Source organism: Hippopotamus amphibius, chromosome 6 (genome assembly GCF_030028045.1).
Source record: "Hippopotamus amphibius kiboko isolate mHipAmp2 chromosome 6, mHipAmp2.hap2, whole genome shotgun sequence".
In the NCBI taxonomy this organism is placed as follows: domain Eukaryota; kingdom Metazoa; phylum Chordata; class Mammalia; order Artiodactyla; family Hippopotamidae; genus Hippopotamus; species Hippopotamus amphibius.
Window position 1 is genome coordinate 138167569 of NC_080191.1, and position 19999 is coordinate 138187567.

A 19999-nucleotide genomic window follows, 5' to 3' on the forward strand; every position below is an offset into this window, starting at 1 on the left:
CCTGACAGGTAGTCGTGGTCAGCTCTAATTCTGAGACTTGAACAATTTACTTCGTTTTACCGTGCCTCAGTTTCCTCAGTTTTGTAAAATGAGTAGATTGGACCACACAGTCTTATAGATCTCTGCTACTGCTCTCTATTAGTCCCCAAAGCACCAAAAAGTTTTCTTCTAGAAACCCCATCTCTCTGCTCAGCCATGTGATATCCATCTGGTCCAAATGGGAGGTTTGGTTTTTAAAATCAAAGTTGTGTGTGTGTGTGTGTGTGTGTGTGTGTGTGTCTGTTATATGCCTTTGAAAGTAAAGTATAATTAATACTAAGTACAGAGTATATAATAAAACACAAAATAAAAGTAACAGTCCCTGGTCCCATCCCTCTCTCTCCTCGTCTCACTCTCCAGAAACAATAACTTTTCACTCCTTAACTGTTTCTGCTGGTATTTATATCTCTGAGTAAAATGCTTCTCTTCTTATCTTTTACTTTCAAACCATCTGTTGACTACCAAATACAGAAGACTGGGATTTAACTCTCTTTTACAGCCCTCCCACAGACAGATCTATATATCCCCCCTGCCATCCTCCTCATATAATTATTTCATAATTTGGGGTCAAATAACTGTTCAGTTTTACATTATTGAGATCATATATTATTCACCTTGAACCGTGTAGTAGACTGTGATTACCTGAGAACTTATATTCTTCTGAAATTAAATGGCCCCATTTGCCCTTGGCCAGCCCATGACTTTACTGCTGTGTTATGTTCCACTGTGTGAATGTATCACAGTTCACTGAGCCACTCTTCTTTTTTTTTAATTAATTAATTAATTAATTTATTTATTTATTGGCTGCATTGGGTCTCAGTTGCTGCATGCAGGCTTTCTCTAGTTGCAAAGAGTGGGGGCCACGCTTCCTTGAGGTGCTTGGGCGTCTCATTGCTGTGGCTTCTCTTGATGCAGAGCATGGGCTCTAGGCTCAGTAGTTGTGGCGCACGGGCTTAGTTGCTCCGAGGCATGTGGGATCTTCCTGGACCAGAGCTCGAACCCGTGTCCTCTGCATTGGCAGGCGGATTCTTAACCACTGCGCCACCAGGGAAGCCCTGAACCACTCTCCTGATGGTAGGCATCGTGTTGTTTCAGAGGTTTTACTCTTACAAACAGTGCTGCTTATAAACATCCTTGTATGTGTCTTCTGCCGTCTGTGTGCAAGAGTTTCTCTCTGGTGTATACCTATGAGTGGAATTCCTCAGAAGACACATGAATGTTCTTATTTAGAAGAGAATGCCAAACTGTCCTCCAAAAGAGCTGCGCAGGTTCCACCCCTACTAGCAACGGCCCAGAGACCCCGTGGGTCCACGGCCTGACGCTCGATATTGCCAATTTCTTTTACATTCTTGTTAACTGAATGGGTATTAAATGGTATTTTGTTGTGTCTGTTAGCCATCTCTCTTTTCCCTTCTGTGAAATGTCTATTTGGGCCTCGTGTCCACATTCCTACTGGATTCTTTATGCTTTGCTCATTGATTTATTGAAGCCCTTTAGTTACGAACCTAATCCTTTATGTGTAGTATGTATGGCAGATATCTTCTCCCAGGTTGTAACATGTCTTTTCGTTTCCTCAGTGTGTCTTTTAGGATCAGAAGTTCTTAATTTTAATGTTCATAGTAATTTTTATTTAACCTTTCTTCTCGAGTCAGTGCTTTCTGAGTCTTGTACAAAAAATCTTCTATCCTAAGGTCCAAAAGACATTAACCTAGATTTCCTACTAAGAGTTAAAAGTGTTGGGTTTTTTTTTTTAAAGTCTGTAAATCAATCAGGAGTTGATTTCCTGATATGGTATGGAGAAGTCTAATTTCATCTTTTTCCATATACATGACCATTTTTTCCATCATATTTATTAATAGCAATTCTCTCTTACTGACTGATCTAGCACACCACTTCTGTATGTGCTATACGTTAATGGGAATACATTCTATTTTGCTGCTTCGTGTTTCTGTCTCTGCACCAATACCTTACGGTCCTAATTACTGTAGCTTCAAAATAAGTCCCGATGTCTGGAGGCAGGTCTCTCTCTTTACTCTTTCACTGCCTATTCTTGCTTTTCTGTTCTTCCATATAAATTTTAAATCATCAAATCAAGTTCAGCAAAATACTGTCTTGGGATTTCGACTAGAATTGCACTGAATCTGTGAATAATTTAGGGGAGAATTACATTTTCACAATATTAAATCTTCCTATCCTTGAACGTGGCCTGTCTCCTCTTTATTTAGATCGTATTGAATATTTCTTAACAGGGTTTTATAATTTTCCATTAGAGGTATATCTTTTTGTTGTATTTATGTCTAGATATTTGATATTCTGATACCAAATTCTCTTTGATAATGCTTACTTGTTTGCCGCAGCTTACTTTGCACATTAGTCTCATATCCAGCCATTTTGCTATTATTACACCTAGTATTTCTCTACTCTCCTACCTCTAATAAAGTTGTCTGTACATTGATTCAACGGTTGATGAATCAGTGAATAATGAACTTCACTTTAGAATCGTCAGATCAAAGCACAAGTATTTCATTAGGGTGCATCCAATTGAAAGTGTTTAAAACTCTTTTCTCTTGGGCTGCAAGTTGCCACAGAGAAGAACTCTCCAACTTCATCTGGAGGAATGTTAAGCCTGGCTGCCGGTGACTCTCGCAAGGGAATGGCTGACTATTCTGCGTGTAGAATTTCAGCTAATTCCCCGGATTTCAATAAGGTGCTTCATTGCCACCCCCGCTGTGCCTGAGGGAGCCCCAGCCCAGAGCTCCTCTGATTCAACCTCTCTGGATAGTAAACTTTCTCACTCCGCCAGGCCACAGGTAGACAGGGCAAGAGAGAAGGTCTAGATTTTCCTTTCAGTTGCTAATCAGTCTTCCTTTGTATGCAGCCTTACCCCACTCTGCTGCCTTCAGATGCCCCTGAGCACTTCCAGGATCCTGTAGTGAAAACGGGTGTGCTTCCTCCACCAGCCACCCCTGCAGACACCTAGCAAATTGAAGTGCTTAAGTCAAACATCTCTCATCCATCTGCATTTTGTCTTTCAAAATTTTTTCAAACTCTTGTGTGCCATTGTCTCCTTTTCCCTTTTCTTTGTCCATGTAGGTTCATGCCTTCTTTCTTCCTTTAATATTGTTTTAGTAGGATTTCAGAAGAGAGAGTAGATAAATACCTGCTTTCCATATGCCACATATAATTAGAAATCTCATGAAGGTTTTTATTATCTTTAATAGCAGAAATATATTTGCAAATAAAATCCTGCTCAGAAACCGTATAAGTAAAACAAAGCAGACCTCTGGCCCAGGAGGACTTGAAGGAGAGGGGTTTGGGGTACCCCTGCCCAGAAAATGCCTCCCCACCATTTCTCTTCAATGCCGCTCTACTCCACACTCACTGCCCCTCACCATCCCTCCCCTATCTGAACACATATGTATTTCACAGTAGCTCATAACAAGCTACACTTGTTGACTCGCCATAAGGAAGATTATTTATATCCTGTTCTTTCAGATATTTTCATCTCCACATTCTGGGATGAGATCACCCGCTTTGAGAACACGATGACTTTTTGGATCCCCCTTAGGATGGTGGTTAATAATGAGACTTAATGTTTCTAAGAAATGTCACTTTGTCCCTGTAAATCTGAAGTCTGCAAAGTATGACTGCCATTCTTATTCCTCAGTAATAATGTAGGAGAAAAGCCTTAGGAAATGTTCAGTTGCAATTGTGTAACCCATATTCTCCATCGCTATTAGAATTAATGTTTTTCTAATGTATTGCAATTCCTGAAATTCTTCATTGAGCTAGAAGTACCTTATCTCTTTCTTACAAAAGTACTTGAGGGAATGTTAGAACGTTGAGGTCACTGATGTGGCACTCCACAATGCACCAAAGCACGTGTGTCACATTCATTAAATAATCAAAACCAGGTAAATGTTAAATGAATTTACTACTTTAAGGAGCGCAGTACTCAGTTTTAAAGGAGGCTGAGCACTTAAAATTAATTGACCAAGCAATGGATTCGGAAAAATGCTAAGCTTACTTTTAAGGCAGGGCCTACCCAGGTAAGTAGGATCCTTTGGCAAAATAATGGAGTTATATGTATGCATTTTAAAGGGTGTGCACTTACCTGTAAAAATTGACTTCATATGCATTATGTGAGCAACTGTGAAGCAGCGTGAGTGTCCTTTGGGAAGACGTGTTTTAAGCTGCTCCTGTAAGGGAAAGTCCTTCCTACTTGGCCTTTGAGTTTCAGCCCCACTGAATTTTTCTAATTGGTGCTATCCCCTAAAGCACTTTTTAAAAGAATGACAAGCTATGAAATGTAAGCTAGGCTTACTATAATCCCATAAAGACATTTCATGTCCAATACTGCAGCAAAAGAATTTTTGATATTGCTTCATAACTCAACTAATTAAATTTGACTTATACTGAAATGTGGCAAGTATAGGAAGTGCCATATTTTTCTTCAGAATTTGCTAATCCACACATAATCAGCCTTTTCAAACTGAGATTGTATGACCTTTGTCAGTTTTTTTCTATTTAAAAATGTTTTAGCTAAAAGCTTAAAAGGAAATGAGAAAAATGAATTACCTATTTTTGAAATACGCTTTCTAAGAAAGATTGGATTTACTCATGTTCTTGGAAAAAATAAATACTCCTTTGCTCTTATGACTAGTATAATACTTCGCTATAAAATATTTTTTCATTGGCCAAAGTAATCTTGAATGAGCATTATATTTCGGATTCTGAGTTTATATAGCTTAGTGTTATTAAAGGAATGGAAACTGGCTTGGCTGCTATGAAGACACAAGACAGAGTGGTCATTAATAATAGACATCTAGGAAATCTTTCATTTTTCAAACATGACAACCTGATTTGACATTGTGGAGAAAACTTTTTCTGCCTTCTCCATTCTCCTTTTCTCAGAGTAACCACAAAATAAACCTGACCCCCACTTCTCTTCTTCACTTACCCCAAGATAGATTTTATTTACATGCATATAAATATAAATACAATCTAATACAGTCTATTCATAAGGTATGCAATGGAATGTTGTAACCTAGAAAAGGCTATATACCCTTCTCTCCATGCATTGTGAAGCTTATGAAAAACAGAAATTCCACAGAGAGCTTTTGAGCCTCTGGTTTGAATAATGATTACTGTTTACTTATCTCGGCATCCAACATCCCCAAATCAAAACTCATTTCTTTCTTGTTCTTATAGGTTTATGGGTGAATGGCTGAGACAAGACCAATAATAGTTACCCAGCACCTCCTTTTGTGTTTGGGTGGAGGGGTGGCGGGTGGGCAGGCACCATAGCCCAGGCAGTTGTAGCAACAGCACAGATAACAGTGATCTAGAGAGGCTTTCAAGAAATTGGATTCATAGGAGCTTTGAATGTGAGGAACTGAGAATCTGAATATATAATCTGCACAGATCACAGGTCAAACCAGCCTCATTTTGCCAGGAAAGTAAATCATCCTTTTGTTTCTGACAGTAATGATTTTTGCATAATTTCCTGGAAGAAGTAAGTACAGTGGTCACATATACCCAGCGTGGGTGAGAAGAAGTTGTCCTGTTTCAACACGATGAAACTTGCTTTCCTGAAGTGATAGGTACATACTACAACAACCTATTTGTAACATACAACATACCTTTTAAACTTCGTATTAATCTCATACATGTGTACTATTAATTTGCTTAGAAAATCCTTCATGTGAGTAATTCCAAGGTACCTGTCATTGCAAATGGTAATTTACAAATTCTTTTTTTATACCATGAATTTTTAAAAATTTATGGGGTAATCTACAGAAAACCTATCATTTTTTATGCCCTCCTCCTAGAATTACCTCCAGAATTCTAAAATATTACACAATTTTAAAAGTGAAGCAGAATTTGAAGTGCATCTCTTGAGAAGTAATAAGATTAAAATGGCAAAACAAACTTAATTCTGTGAGCAGTTCTCTTTTACAAACCTGAAAGAAAAGCAAATTGGTATTTGTGAAATTTTCTTTGTCTAATAAATAGCCTCCCTTTACAATAATGCCAATGACCCCAGTTTAATTAGGTGCAGTTAATTTTGTGCAAGGGAAATTTGACATCTTGCTAGAGGCATAACCAGCTGTACTCTGTCTTATGAATTTTATTATTGTCACCAATGAGAATTCAATTGTCAGAACTACTGCAAAAGGGTGGGAGACAGGGAGAAAAAGGCCACAGGGCTGCATTTTATATTTAAAAATGGCTCCCATGGACAGCCAAGTGTTTAATTAAAAGAACTTCAAGAAATGGCTTTTCATTGGTGCATCATCTTTGACAAGTTATCATGACTTTATTACTGAAATTTGCACTCCCTTTAGACAGTGGTCCCTCCCATGTGTCTAGGCACACACAGCTCATGTGAAGACTGGCTCCTGTGAGAGTTTACACAAGCACTCGCTGCTATGAGAGAACAGCCTCACTGACTGTGCGTGAGCTCTGTCACCTGGAGGTTTAACACAATCCTTTTTTTCAATATCATTGTAAAATTTTCTGTGCCCCTCAGATTACTCTCATTCGGGTTATCACACGCATTAAAAACCCATGGAAGATGAATGGACCTAAAGACTGTCATACAGAGTGAAGCGAGTCAAAACAAGAAAAACAAATGTTGTATATTAACACATATATGCGGAATATAGAAAAATGGTACAAATCAACCGGTTTGCAAGGCAGAAATAGAGACACAGGTGTAGCGAACAAACGTATGGACACCAAATGGGGAAAGCGGGGAGGGTTGAAGGGGGGAATGAATTGGGAGATTGGGATTGCCATATATACATTACTAATAAGAAAAAAAGTACCAAATTGTACACTCTAAATAGGTGCAGTTTATGTATGTTAACTGTATCTCAATAAGAGTTCTTAAAAAAAAAAAATCCATGGAAGATATTTCAGAAAACCACTGCCAGTTAAATGGTGACACATGCCTCCTTAACACTTAGAATTTGAGGGGGGCCGGGGGTGAGGGAGTGTGCCAGGTGGCATGTGGGATCTTAGTTCCCCAACCAGGGATTGAACCTGTGTCCCCTGAAGTGGAAGCACAGAGCCCTAACCACTGGACAACCAGGGAATTCCAGAATTTTTGTTTTAGTTATTGAACAGTCCTTTCAGGTTTATTTGGATACACATTTTTATCACATGTCTTTTGTGCATACAAACAGGTAAAAAGTGAAATTGGTTAAGGTCGTCCTATACCCTTTTCACATTCACAGTTCAGTTCTCTGTTTAACTGCTTCCCTTGGAGTTGTCCATCTTTGCTTTTCCCCACAGTGTCACCCTTTGTGCCATGAGGAGGTGCTGTGCGTCACCTTCCAAGCCACTGTCCCCCATTCTGCAGGTTTCAATGCTGGCACTTTTTTGTTATCAGAAAGCATGAATGGTCAACTACCAGAGCCCACCTCTTCTTCAGTGGTCCTTACATGGTTTGTTGGCTGACAGGGTTACAGCTCAGGAGAGCAGTCGTGCCACCAGTTGCCTGGGTGGCTGAGATTGTGAGACACATCCTGACTTTAAAGACGGCCAAAGATGAATAACCATGCGTCATAGAATTAATACAATTCAGTAGATCCACTGCATTCTTTTTAATAACTGAATAGAATCAAATGACCACAAATTACATCATGAAACAGAAGGTCTTTGAGATAAAGCTGACTATGGACCAAGCCTAAATGGCAGCCCCAATGTTTTTTTAAACATGAACATAAAAAGTGGTGAAAGCAGTGATCCAGTGTTGAAGAGAGTAAAAGAATTTGCAGTTAAGATTTTCACCAAATCTAACCATGCCCCTCAAAAATATCCACAGGCACTGACTCTTCAACCGCCATATCTTTAACCCCAGTTGCCTGGACCTTATCACAGGTCCAGAAGGGGATGAGCCTAACTTCAGCTCCAGCAGCTGACACCCATCAGCAGGTCAGGCAGATACTTTAAACTGTCCGGGCTGAGCAGAGTAAATAGGCAGGCTGGTTTTAAAAATACAAACAGTGAAATGTATATCCACTACTTTAGAGTCTATCATCTATGCAGATCCAAAAAAGGAGAATGGGATTCAAGCTGGGCTGGAGAGAGACGGCAACAGTTGAATCAAGGAGTCCATCCACAGAAATGCTCACTTTTAAGAAAACATGTTTCTTACTGCCCTTGGAAAGGATCTTCCACCCCCAGCACCCTGCCAAAAACAAAAGCCCAGCCTGACTCATATGTGAGTCATGGTCCCTGCATAAACACCGTCTGAGTCAGACACACAGCCGTCCTCTTCCAGCTGTCAAATATTTAATCCTACTCACCTTTCTCCAACACACAAGCGCTAATCAACGCGCCCATTTTCTCTCCTTTTCCTTTTTTAAATTCCTGCTAAATGCCCACACATAGCAACTCAGAGGCACTCAAAAGATTAAAAATTTGAAGTCAACTGAATTTTTTCCCCCCAAAAATACCTAGGTATATTTCCTGCCACTTTATTTGTACATATATCTCCACATTTTTATTTACAAAGTTGGAATCATACTATACCTATTGTTTTAGAGCTTGGTTTTTGTTTTTGTTTTTGACTTAATACATCAGGAACATTTGCCCATATTCATAACTGTCCCATTATATACATTTTTACTAGCTGCATAGTGGCCTACCATATATTTCACTATAATATACTCTTTTTTGTAGTTCTATCAATCTTTTTTTAAATTGGGGAATAGTTGTTTTACAATGTTGTGTTAGTTTCTACTGTACAGCAAAATGAATCAACTATACATATACATATATCCCCTCTTTTTTGGATTACCTTCCTATTTAGGTGACTACAGAGCACTAAGTAGAGTTCCCTAAGGTTCTCATTAGTTACCTGTTTTATATCTAGCAGTGTATGTATGTCAGTCCATAATATACTTAATCTCATTGTTAGACACTGAAGTTGCTTCCAATTTTTTGTTTTGTTTTTGTTTTGCTTTTTTTCTCATCTTCTCTTTTATTCTTCCACTCATGAATTTATTCTAGCCTTCTTAAAGTGTCCTGGGTTCTCACCACACCCTTCTAGAATAAAATGCCAGCTTTGTGACCTTATGTAATTTAACCTCTGAGCCTTAGTTTTCTCATATGTAAAATGGAGCTCATAATACTTGTTTTATGTGTATCTGAGGATTAGAGATAATATGTGAAGTGCCTACAATATGGTAGATGCTCAAAAGTGGTAACTTTTTATTTCAGAATACAGATTGCTGAGAAATCACTTGACTTTATTTAAGATGAAAGTAGACCACATTTGGCACCTAGAAGGGAGGGCTGTTTTTATTCTGTTTTTATTGTAGTATCAGAAGAGGCCTCATTCTGGTCTTCAATTCATGCATAAAATATTTCTGGTGAAAATGCATTTTTTAACATTAAGATCCTATAATTCCAAATTTAATTATATGTAAGTGGTCATTCGTGAAGGAACTGGACACTGATGTGGAATTAGAACCGGCAGCTGTCTGAGGAATGTGAGTATTTATAGCTCCCTAGAGAATCGGGTTAGGGTACAGGGGCTGCTGCTTCGCCAGAGAAAAGCTGGTGAATGCTAGTCCACTTCTCTATACGTTTCTTGAGTAGTAAGAAGATGCTGTGGCGCTGTGGAGTTGGATGCCTACCAGCCCTCACGTGAACACATGCAGACAGAAGGTCCAGAACTAACGAGCCTTAGAAAAGGGAGCAGACAAAAAGTATGTGCAGGATTGGGAGAAGAAAACCCAAAGAGGGCCACTCACACGCCAGCCACCTTTGGTGCCGCCTTCCTTGGCTTTTACTGAGGACACCAAAAGCCTGAGTTCCGTAAGATGTGGGGTCAGGGTAGGACATGAAGAGACATGGTTTCCCCCAGTCCTCTCTTTAGCACATAGTTTGAAACTGCCCTCAACGGCTTTGGGCACATAACTGCTGGAGGGCTAGCTTTCCATCCCTCTTCTGCATTTACTTCCCCCACCCCCAGTGTGCTAGACCGCCTTTCTTCTGCAGTTAGTTCCCTGCTCATTCACTCTTCTTGGTTAACACCTTACTTACTAATTAACGTCCAGGTAAGTGAAAGTGTTTCTTTTCTCATCTATAAGATAGGGAGTGTCTAGTAAGTGGGGTTTTGTTTTTTTTTTTTTTTTGAGTTATCTTCCAGTGCTCTATATATTCCACATTTCTATCTGTACAAGTGTGATTTAATAATCCAAGCATTTGGTACCTGTTAGAAGACCTGGTTTCTGTTCCTGGATCAACTACTGCTATGCATCCACTTAACATAGGGGTAGTGAACTATAAAATGCCTGCAGAGGCCAGCAAGGAACGTGAAGGAATGAAGCAGCCCAGATAAAAGGCAATAGGTGAGACTGTAGTGAACTAGAAAGTGTGCATCCTGGCAAGGGGGAAGGCATCAGCTCAGCACTGGCCGATGGGTGCCATGGGGTTTGCAGAGATATTACTGCCTGATCATCAAATGAATGAACACGTAAACACCCCCTTTCTTTCTAATATAGTTGTAAAAATCATTTATAGTACTTCTGTGTGTGTGATGATCTATGTTAGACCAGCAGTGTTTGCACCTGTTAAATGAATATCACTCTTTTTTAAAAAGTCAGCTCAGCCATTAAAAAGGAATGAAATTTTGCCATTTGCAGCAACATGGATGGACTTAGAGGGCATTATGCTAAGTGAAATAAGTCAGACAGAGAAAGACAAATGCTGTATATCACTTATATGTAGAATCTTAAAAAATACAGCAAACTTGTGAATATAACAAAAAAAAGAAGCAGATTGACAGTTATGGAGAACAGATTCTTAGTTACCACATTTGGCACCTAGGAGAGATGGCTGTGGGGGAAGGGAAGGGGGAGGGGCAGTATAGGGGGAGGGGAGTAACAGGTACAAACTATTAGGTATAAAATAAGCCACAAGGATGGGCATAGAAGGAAGTGACATCAGCATAATAAAAGCCATATATGAGAAACCAACAGCCAGCGTCATTCTAAATGGTGAAAAACTGAAAGCATTCCCTCTAAAAACAGGAACAAGACAAGGGGGTCCACTCTCACCACTGTTATTCAACATAGTTTTGGAAGTTTTAGCCACAGCAATCAGAGAAGAAAATGAAATAAAAGGAATCCAAATTGGAAAAGAAGTAAAATTATCACTGTCTGCAGATGACATATTATACATAGAAAGCCCTAAAGATGCTACCAGAAAACTGCTAGCACTAATTGATGAATTTAGTAAAGTAGCAAGATACAAAATTAATGCACAGAAATCTCTTGCATTCCTATACACTAACAATGAAAAAGCAGAAAGAGAAATTAAGGAAACACTCCCATTTACCATTGCAATAAAAAGAATAAAATACCTAGGAATAATCCTGCCTAAGGAGGCAAAAGACCTGTATGCAGAAAACGACAAGACACTGATGAAAGAAATCAAAGACGACACAAACAGATGGAGGGACATATGATGTTCTTGGATTGAAACAATCAACATTCTGAAAATGACTATAGTACTCAAAGCAATTTACAGATTCAACACAATCCCTATCAAATTACCAATGGCATTTTTCACAGAACTAGAACAAGAAATTTTACGATTTGCATGGAAACGCAAAAGACCCTGAATAGCCAAAGCAATCTTGAAAAGGAAAGATGGAGCTGGAGGAATCAGAGTCCCTGACCTCAAAGTATACTACAAGGCCACAGTGATCAAGACAGTGTGGTACTGGCACAAAAACAGAAATATAGATCAATGGAACAGAATAGAGAGCCCAGAGATAAACCCATGCACATATGGGCACCTTATCTTTGACAAAAGAGGCAAGAATATACAATGGAAAAAAGACAGCCTCTTCAGTAAGTGGTACTGGGAAAACTGGACAGCTACATGTAAAAGAAGGAAATTAGAACACTTCTAACACCATACACAAAAATAAACTCAAGATGGGTTAAAGACCTAAATGTAATGCCAGACACTATAAAACTTAGAGGAAAACATAGGCAGAACACTCTATGGCATACATCAAAGCAAGATCCTTTTTGACACACCTCCTACAATCATGGAAATAAAATCCAAAAATAAACAAATGGGACCTAACGAAACTTAAAAGCTTTTGCACAGCAAAAGAAACCATAAACAAGACAAGAAGACAACCCTCAGAATGGGAGAAAATATTTGCCAACGAAGCAACGGACAAAGGATTAATTTCCAAAATATAGAAACAGCTTATGCAGCTTAATACCAAAAAAGCAAATAATCCAGTCCACAAATGGGCAGAAGACCTAAATAGACATTGCTCCAAAGAAGACATGCAGATGGCCAACAAACACATGAAAAGATGCTCAACATCACTAACCATTAGAGAAATGCAAGTCAAAGCCACAATGAGGTATCACCTCACACCGGTCAGAATGGCTATCATCAAAAAATCTAGAAACAATAAATATTGGAGAGGGTGCGGAGAAAAGGGAACCCTCCTTCACTGTTCGTGGAAATGTAAATTGGTACAGCCACTATGGAAAGCAGTATGGAGGTTCCTTAAAATACTAAAAATAGAACTACCATATGACCCAGCAATCCCACTACTGGGCATATACCCTGAGAAAACCATTATCCAAAAAAAAACATATACTGCGCTCTTCATTGCAGCACTATTTACAATAGCCAGGACATGGAAGCAACCTAAATGCCCATCAACAGATGAATGGATAAAGAAGAAGTGGCACATATATACAATAGAATATTACTCAGCTATAAAAAGGAATGAAATTGAGTTAGTAGTGAGGTGGTTGGACCTAGAGTCTGTCATACAGAGCAAAGTAAGCCAGAAAGAGAAAAACAAATAGCATATGCTAACTCATATATCTGGAATCTAAAAAAATGGTACTGATGAACCCAGTGAGAGGGCAGAAATAAAGATGCAGATGTAGAGAATGGACTTGAGGACACAGGGCGGGGGGGGGCGAAGGGGAAGCTGGGACGAAGTGAGAGAGTAGCATTGACATACATACACTACCAAATGTAAAATAGATAAGATAGCTAGTGGGAAGCTGCTGCATAACACAGGGAGATCAACTCGATAATGGGTGATGACTTAGAGGGCTGGGATGGGGGAGTGGGAGGGAGTCGCGAGAGGGAGGGGATATAGGGATATATGTATAAATACAGCTGATTCACTTTGTTGTACAGCAAAAACTGGCACAACAGTGTAAAGTAATTATATTCCATTAAAGAAAAAATAAGCTACAGGGATATCTTGTACAACACAGGGAAAATATAGCCAATATTTTATAATAAATCAAAATGGAATATAACCTTGAAAAGTTATGAATCACTGTATTGTACACCTATAACTTATGTAATATTGTACATCAACTATACTTCAATTTAAAAATTTAAAAATTTTTTAAAAAGTCAAATTATCATCCCATACATTGCACACTGTTTAGCAAAAGAAAGCTAACACAGTCCCACAAAAGTAAAATAAGAAATAGCAGTATATTTTCACAATAACAAATATTGGAAAGCAGAAACTTTGCCTTTCCGGGTTTTTTTTGAATAGTAATTCTGTGGCATTCATGGTAAATGTCAATATGAAACAGTAGGGAAAAGAAGAGGAAGGAGCAAGTTTTAGGGAATGAGAAAAGTTATTTCACAATTTATTGAGGAGGAGCAGCACCTCATTTTAACCCAGCGCATTTTAACTCAGCACATCCTCTAGAGACACCATCACACATGCTGTACATCTAGAACTTACCCAAACCTCAATTGTTCCCACATTCTTTCTTCATGACAGATCCTTAGAAAAATGAAATGTGTTTACAGCTACCGTTGGGTAATTACAACCCACATTTTATATTGCGTCCCCTTTGAAATTCTCATGAAACAGAAAAAGATAGTGGTATAAAATATGGGTGATAATATTCATTATGTAGAAAGCCTTTGAATAATGCATCAAAGATCCGTTAAAGTAAATAGAAACAATATATTTTAACAGCCCAGCCAGACTAGTTGGGAATGCTCAGTAATGAATGGCATGGCAGGGCCAGAGGCTCACACAGCCACGCTGGTTTGGGACAGAAGATGAGAAACGCATGTTTGAAACCCATAGGTGTTTCAAAGTCTCCTCTCACTCTGTTTCTTAAGGAAACCATTCGATTTCCATGAAATTATAAGCAACTAAAGGAGGCATGTGCGCTTAAAGTTATATTGCTGTCACAGGCAAGGCATGATAAATCCACACCTGAGATTAAGTGCAGTGTGGGGGAAAGGCCACTGGATTCAAAAACCAGAAGTCCAGCCTATAGTTTCTTGCTTTGTGATCTTGTACCATTTACCATTTACCATCATGGTGGTGATGTATAATGAAAACTCACCCACAGGGACTTCCCTGGTAGTGCAGTGGTTGAGAATCCACCTGCCAATGCATGGGACACGGGTTCGATTCTTGGTCCGGGAAGATCCCACATGCTGCGGAGCAACTAAGCCCGTGAGCCACAGCTACTGAGCCCCCTCGCTGCAACTACTGAAGCCTGTGCACCTGGATCCCATGCTCCACAACAAGGGAAGCCACCACACTGAGGAGCCCGCGCACTGCAGTGAAGGGTAGCCCCTGCTTGCCACAACTAGAGAAAGCCCAAGTGCAGCAATGAAGACCCAATGCAGCCAATAAACTTCTTAATTAATTAATTTTTTTAAAAAACCACCACATCAGTGGCATCCAGTGATAAGTGTTGATTTCTGCTGCTGATCAGAGCTGGGTTCACTTGGGGCTTACTCATGTGTCTGTGATCAGCTACAGGTTGGCCTCTGCTGCTCTTGGCTGAGCTCTCACAGGTGCTTGGGGCTTCAGTTGGTACAACGACGGATTGAGCTCCGTGCTATGAAATCCCTCATCTGCCAGCAGGCTGAGCTTCACTTGTTCTGCGGGAGTGTCAGGGTTTCCTGGGGAGCGGGGTGGGGTGGACTCTGCGCTGAAATGCCGTCACTTCCTCTGCATTCTGTTGGCCAAGGCAAGTTGGGAGGCCAGGGGTCGGGAAATAGACTCCACCTCTTGATGGAGAAGCCGCAGTCTTATTATAGGGGGACCAGGTAGAGGTCCTAAAATGGGGCCATTTTAATAATGAGGCTGTCACAGATCTTGGGCAAGTTCTCTGACTTCTGTGAGTAACCACTGCCTTGTCCGTAATCCACAGGTGGTTGTACAGCCCAAAGAAAGCATGTAGTGAACGTACTTTTAAACTCACATTGAATGCAACCGTTCAAGGGAAGTCAACCAAGGGGTGATGCAGGGGATGGAAGCAGAGAATCCTAAACATTTCTGTGTGGATGCTGGTGGTCTCAGCTGGTGCTGAGAGATTCCTATTTGTAAAATCAGAAAACACCAAACGGTTCTGGGATTCAGAGCTGGCCATCAGACCAGGCCACTCCCAGTCACCGCAACCCAAGGCCAAGGACAAAGGCCAGATTCCCAGTGCTGCTGCCCCACTAGAAGTCACAGCAAACTTTAGGACCATCCATTACTTCTCCCAGGGCGTAAACTGGTCTTGCCCCTGTGTTTTTTTGTTTGTTTAATGTATTTATTTATTTATTGGCTGCATTGGGTCTTCGTTGCTGCACACAGGCTTTCTCTAGTTGCGGCGAGCGGGGACTTTTCTTTGTTGCGGTGCGCAGGTTTCTCAGTGCGGTGGCTTCTCTTGTTGCAGAGCACCGGCTTGAGGCATGCAGGCTTCAGTAGTTGTGGTTCGTGGGCTCTGGAGCACAGGCTCAGTAATTGTGGCGCACAGGCTTAGTTGCTCCGCGGCATGTGGAATCTTCCCGGACCAGGGTTAGAACTTGTGTCCCCTGAAGTGGCAGGCGGATTCTTAACCACTGCACCACCAGGGAAGTCACTGTCCCTGTGTTTTGAAAAAAGTATTATCTTTCTACCATGTCATATCACCAGGTAGCTAGGCTTTTGAGATATCCTCTTAGTAGTTAAGATCTTTCCATCTATATCATTCTCTCAGTTCCTTGCATATTTTCGTAATATTCCTGGCGATGGTAGTTGGAGGGCAACACAAGTGTTTTCTCAGTAACAGTTTTCCTCACTGTAAATGCCAAGCAAACACTGGGGCTGAACAGCCTGTCAACTAAATGCCTTCCTGCTCCTGGTCAACAGGAACTGTCACTCGGAAAGCCAAGTCCACTCACACTGAGACGTCCAGAAGACATTTGTGAGCCTTCTGCACCCAGGACAGCCCCCTCTCCAGACCTTCGGCTCCCTGTCTGTAACTCTGGGCGGCGGTATGCTGGTCATGACCTAAGCAGAAGAGGTTTCTGGGGTGACCAAGACACGGACCTTCCAGAAATCAAATCCGCAGGCAAGGCAGACATCAGGCAGCCTTTTGCACATAGCCCTCTGCCAAACACCACTCCAGACATCAAGCAGCCTTGAAATGGATACCTTAAATTATGTCACTAATGAACAGGAAAAGGGTTGTGTCTTATTTTCACCTCTGATGGTGCTTGAGAGCTCCAGGCAAATTAGCCCCCGGCTGCTTGGATTTCGTGAGACTGCGTAGCCTGGATGTGAGCTAGGCGCCGCAGTGTGAGGGACAGAGGGGCCGGCGGGACTCTAAGTGGCTGGAGGGAGAGGCTCAGAACAGCCGTGCCTCCCCGGGGTGGGAAGGGGTCCGGAACAGGGGTTATCGGTCCTGGACCCTGTCGCACAGAGGCTTTCAGCAACACCAGGTGGCCCTGCTCACCCCACAGCCAGGCTGCTGCTTGGGAGCTGTGGTCGAGTTTCCCCAAAGCCGCCTTCATCTGTAACCCGCTTAAAGGCTAAAGGCAAACAAATCCTTCTTGAAACCTGCGTCCGTTTTAAGATGTCTTTACTAAAATCCCCGCTGAACTATTAGCTGTTATGTCATATAATTTCCTTTTCCTGAAAGTAACATTCTTGGTGATTACCACTGTAAGGAATTATAAGGCTCACCCTGTAAGAAGCTCTGCTCAGTTTCTCACGGTGATAATGTGTTACTAAGGCGATTTTCTGAATTTCTACCTGAGGTGTTTTTTCATTTCACTCCGACTACTAAATCCTTCCCTTTTCTTTTTCTTTGCCTTTCCTGAGTTAGAAGCACTGTGTGGGATAGTTGATTTAGGTCTGAGCTGATCCTTAGTACAAAGGTCCAGTTTGGGGGCAGAACAACAGAATTTATGATCAGACTTTTCTTCAGAATGAAAATATATATCTTTGGATGTTTTAAACCTTATTTTGCAGTCGTATCGTGGGTTATATCTGTGTATATAGTCTTCTTTCTTCTCTTCAAGACTTTAGTTATTCAATAAATAGGAAATACTACATAATCCATGATTTGAATTAGGCTTAATTTAAGATGTCTTTTTTATTTTAAAATATGACCTCAAAATGTGTCTGTTTTTAATTTGCACTTTTTAAATTCCCGCTGTTGTCCGATCCATAGATCTCAAGTTTTATTGTTAAAAACGGGTGGATTTGGGTTTTTTTTTTACCCACTACATGCAATAAGTTTTAAAACTTAATTTATATGGGATCAAAGGGTAACCTGAACATATTAGATTTCTCCAGAAAAAAAGAATTTCTAATGGTAGAAAGTTAAAAGGAGATAAATTCCAGCTCAGTAAATATTCAAGCTGCCCAACAGTTAAAGTCAGCTCGGGATGCTCTCAGAGAGTCAGTTATGCATCAGTAATTGCTGTGACCAGGCCAGGTATTCAAGTAGATGACTACAGGGGTCCCTTTACAAAGTCACATCACCTTTAAAATTCTGTGTTTTTTTGTCTAGACTTTCAGAAAGTAGAGAAAGGAGGATAATAAACATGTACAGAGCACTGCCCTGTGCCCAACTCTGACCTCTTTTCATCCTTCCTACAAACCACTGAATTATTTATCCTATTTTACAGATGAGGAAACCAAGGTTCATAAAGTAATGTGCCTAGGGAAAGAAGTAAGGATTCAAACCTAAGCCCTGCTGATTCCAAGCACCCTGAGCTGATCACCGCTGAACCTGTCGGCTTCTGCCTGGGTCTGCTTGCCTACACCGGAGGGCTGGGTGGGGAATGGAGCTGGACCTACCGAGGAAAAGGCTGCGTTTCTCTCCTGAGATAAGCTGGGACTTTCAGTAATTACAGAAGTTAGCAATAGGTGGCAGTACATACACGTAACAATGATGGTGCCTGTGTTAAATCAGTACATTTTCTTTTTCTGAGTTCTGTATTATTTTCATTCAAAGTGCTTTAAATGAATCGTTTGAGCAATTTATACAGAGTATCCCTACCCATTGGAATAAAAAGAAAAGCAAATGCAAATGTCAACTATCAGATAAGTCGCTCTTTGCATTTCTCACTGTGGCAATAATGATATTGTCATAATATCATTAATATGCCAGAGCAGATTTGGTGTCCCCCTTCCTGAACTTGGCTTACACGAGCATCCTTATGACCCCTTGCTGCTGAGGAGTTTCCTTCTGCTTTTTCTTTCGCTAAACTTACACACAGAGCGGGGCTACTAGGGAAGCTAAGAAAGTGTTTCTTGAAAAACTCTTTGTGGTCAAACAGTAATGAAATGCATTCGACTTCAAGTGAAGATGGGGACACAGAGTCGAATCTGTAGCCTGGATGCATATATAGCAGATGCACAGCCGGGTGGCCCTTTGTGACCACATTTCTGGCAACATCCCTCCTGGAGCTTCCCAGATTCCCCACAAACATAATGAGCTCCCAGGACATCTCTGCCTCTGAGGTTCTGTGCACGAGGCAGTCTGTAGAGCCTTGCTGTGTTCCAACGGTGGGCCTTTGTGACTGGGTTGGAGGTTTCCTTAAGTTTCTCGAGGGTGAGCCTCTGGTGTGTTTTTTTCTTAATGACATAAATGAGCTCCCTCGACTGGCTTCTGGCAACTGCCTCAAATAAAATTTTCCTCCAGATGACCTTATTCTATTTGGGGAAAAAAAGGATTCTTTCTTCGGAGAGCTCTGGCCCCCCGGGATGCCGGCTCTAATGAGCATCTTTGGATTGGCCCCATGGGGCAGGACACTAGATGACACCACGCAGCCTTATGTGTCTGAGAACCCATTCATCTTCATCGACAAAAATGTAAACTCGGTGCCTCAACATTTTTATTGTGTACCAACTATGTGTTTGGTATTGTGCCGGGTGCTGTCATGTGGCCTGGAATTATTTTTCTCCCAACATGAATTTGTGTGTGGAGAAAAGCAAATACAGTATGAGTTAAAAGATATCCTCTTATCGTTTATCAGCTTATCAAGTTATCTTTCTTATTTTCTAGTCAAAGCTTTTACTTTTGAGTTGGGAGTAATACTGATCACTCACTGCTCCCTGCCAAGTCCACATTAAACTACTTTCTCTAGCAAAACCAGAGAGCTCTTTTAGATGCTGCAGGTGACAGATAGCTGAGTGGAATGCATGTCCCGTTTGCTTCTGCACAGCCTGCAGAGTGGGATGAACCTGCAGATATGCTTTGTCAACGACAGCGGCAGCGATAAGGACAGCGACGCCGACGACAGCAAGACGGAAACCAGCGTGGACACCCCCTTGTCTCCCATGGTGAGTCCCACCGCCGCCCCCGGGGCTCCGAGGGTGCCTTCCTGCTCGTTCAGCTGCTTTTCTGTCGTGAGTCGGGGGCAGACATCGCAGAGATTAAGACAGGAAATGTCACGAGACGTTTCTTGACATGCACACTCCTAAAATCTGACAGTGACTGAAAAATCAAATCTGTGATCTGAGAAGGATGTGTAAGCTCTGCTAAAGTTCACGACCACTTTCTTATTAACGCATAAGGGAAATCACATAGGCCCTAAACATTATAAAAGAAAATATGCTATATACCAATCCTCCCCCACTGGGCTTAGAAATGTGAGCACAGATGTGAATGGGGACACATTTTACAAGGCAAGGGATGGG

General features: G+C 41.0%; 1 protein-coding gene across 9 annotated transcripts in view; it reads left to right on the plus strand.

The window, feature by feature from the left end:
• Window positions 1-19999, plus strand: part of SCHIP1 (schwannomin interacting protein 1) — a 124342-nt gene that overhangs the window by 95147 nt on the left and 9196 nt on the right. For all 9 annotated transcript variants that reach the window (XM_057739006.1, XM_057739008.1, XM_057739009.1 and 6 more), the window contains one exon: window positions 19525-19642. In XM_057739006.1, the coding sequence (XP_057594989.1) occupies window positions 19525-19642 (118 nt within the window). The remainder of the gene's footprint in view (window positions 1-19524; window positions 19643-19999) is intronic.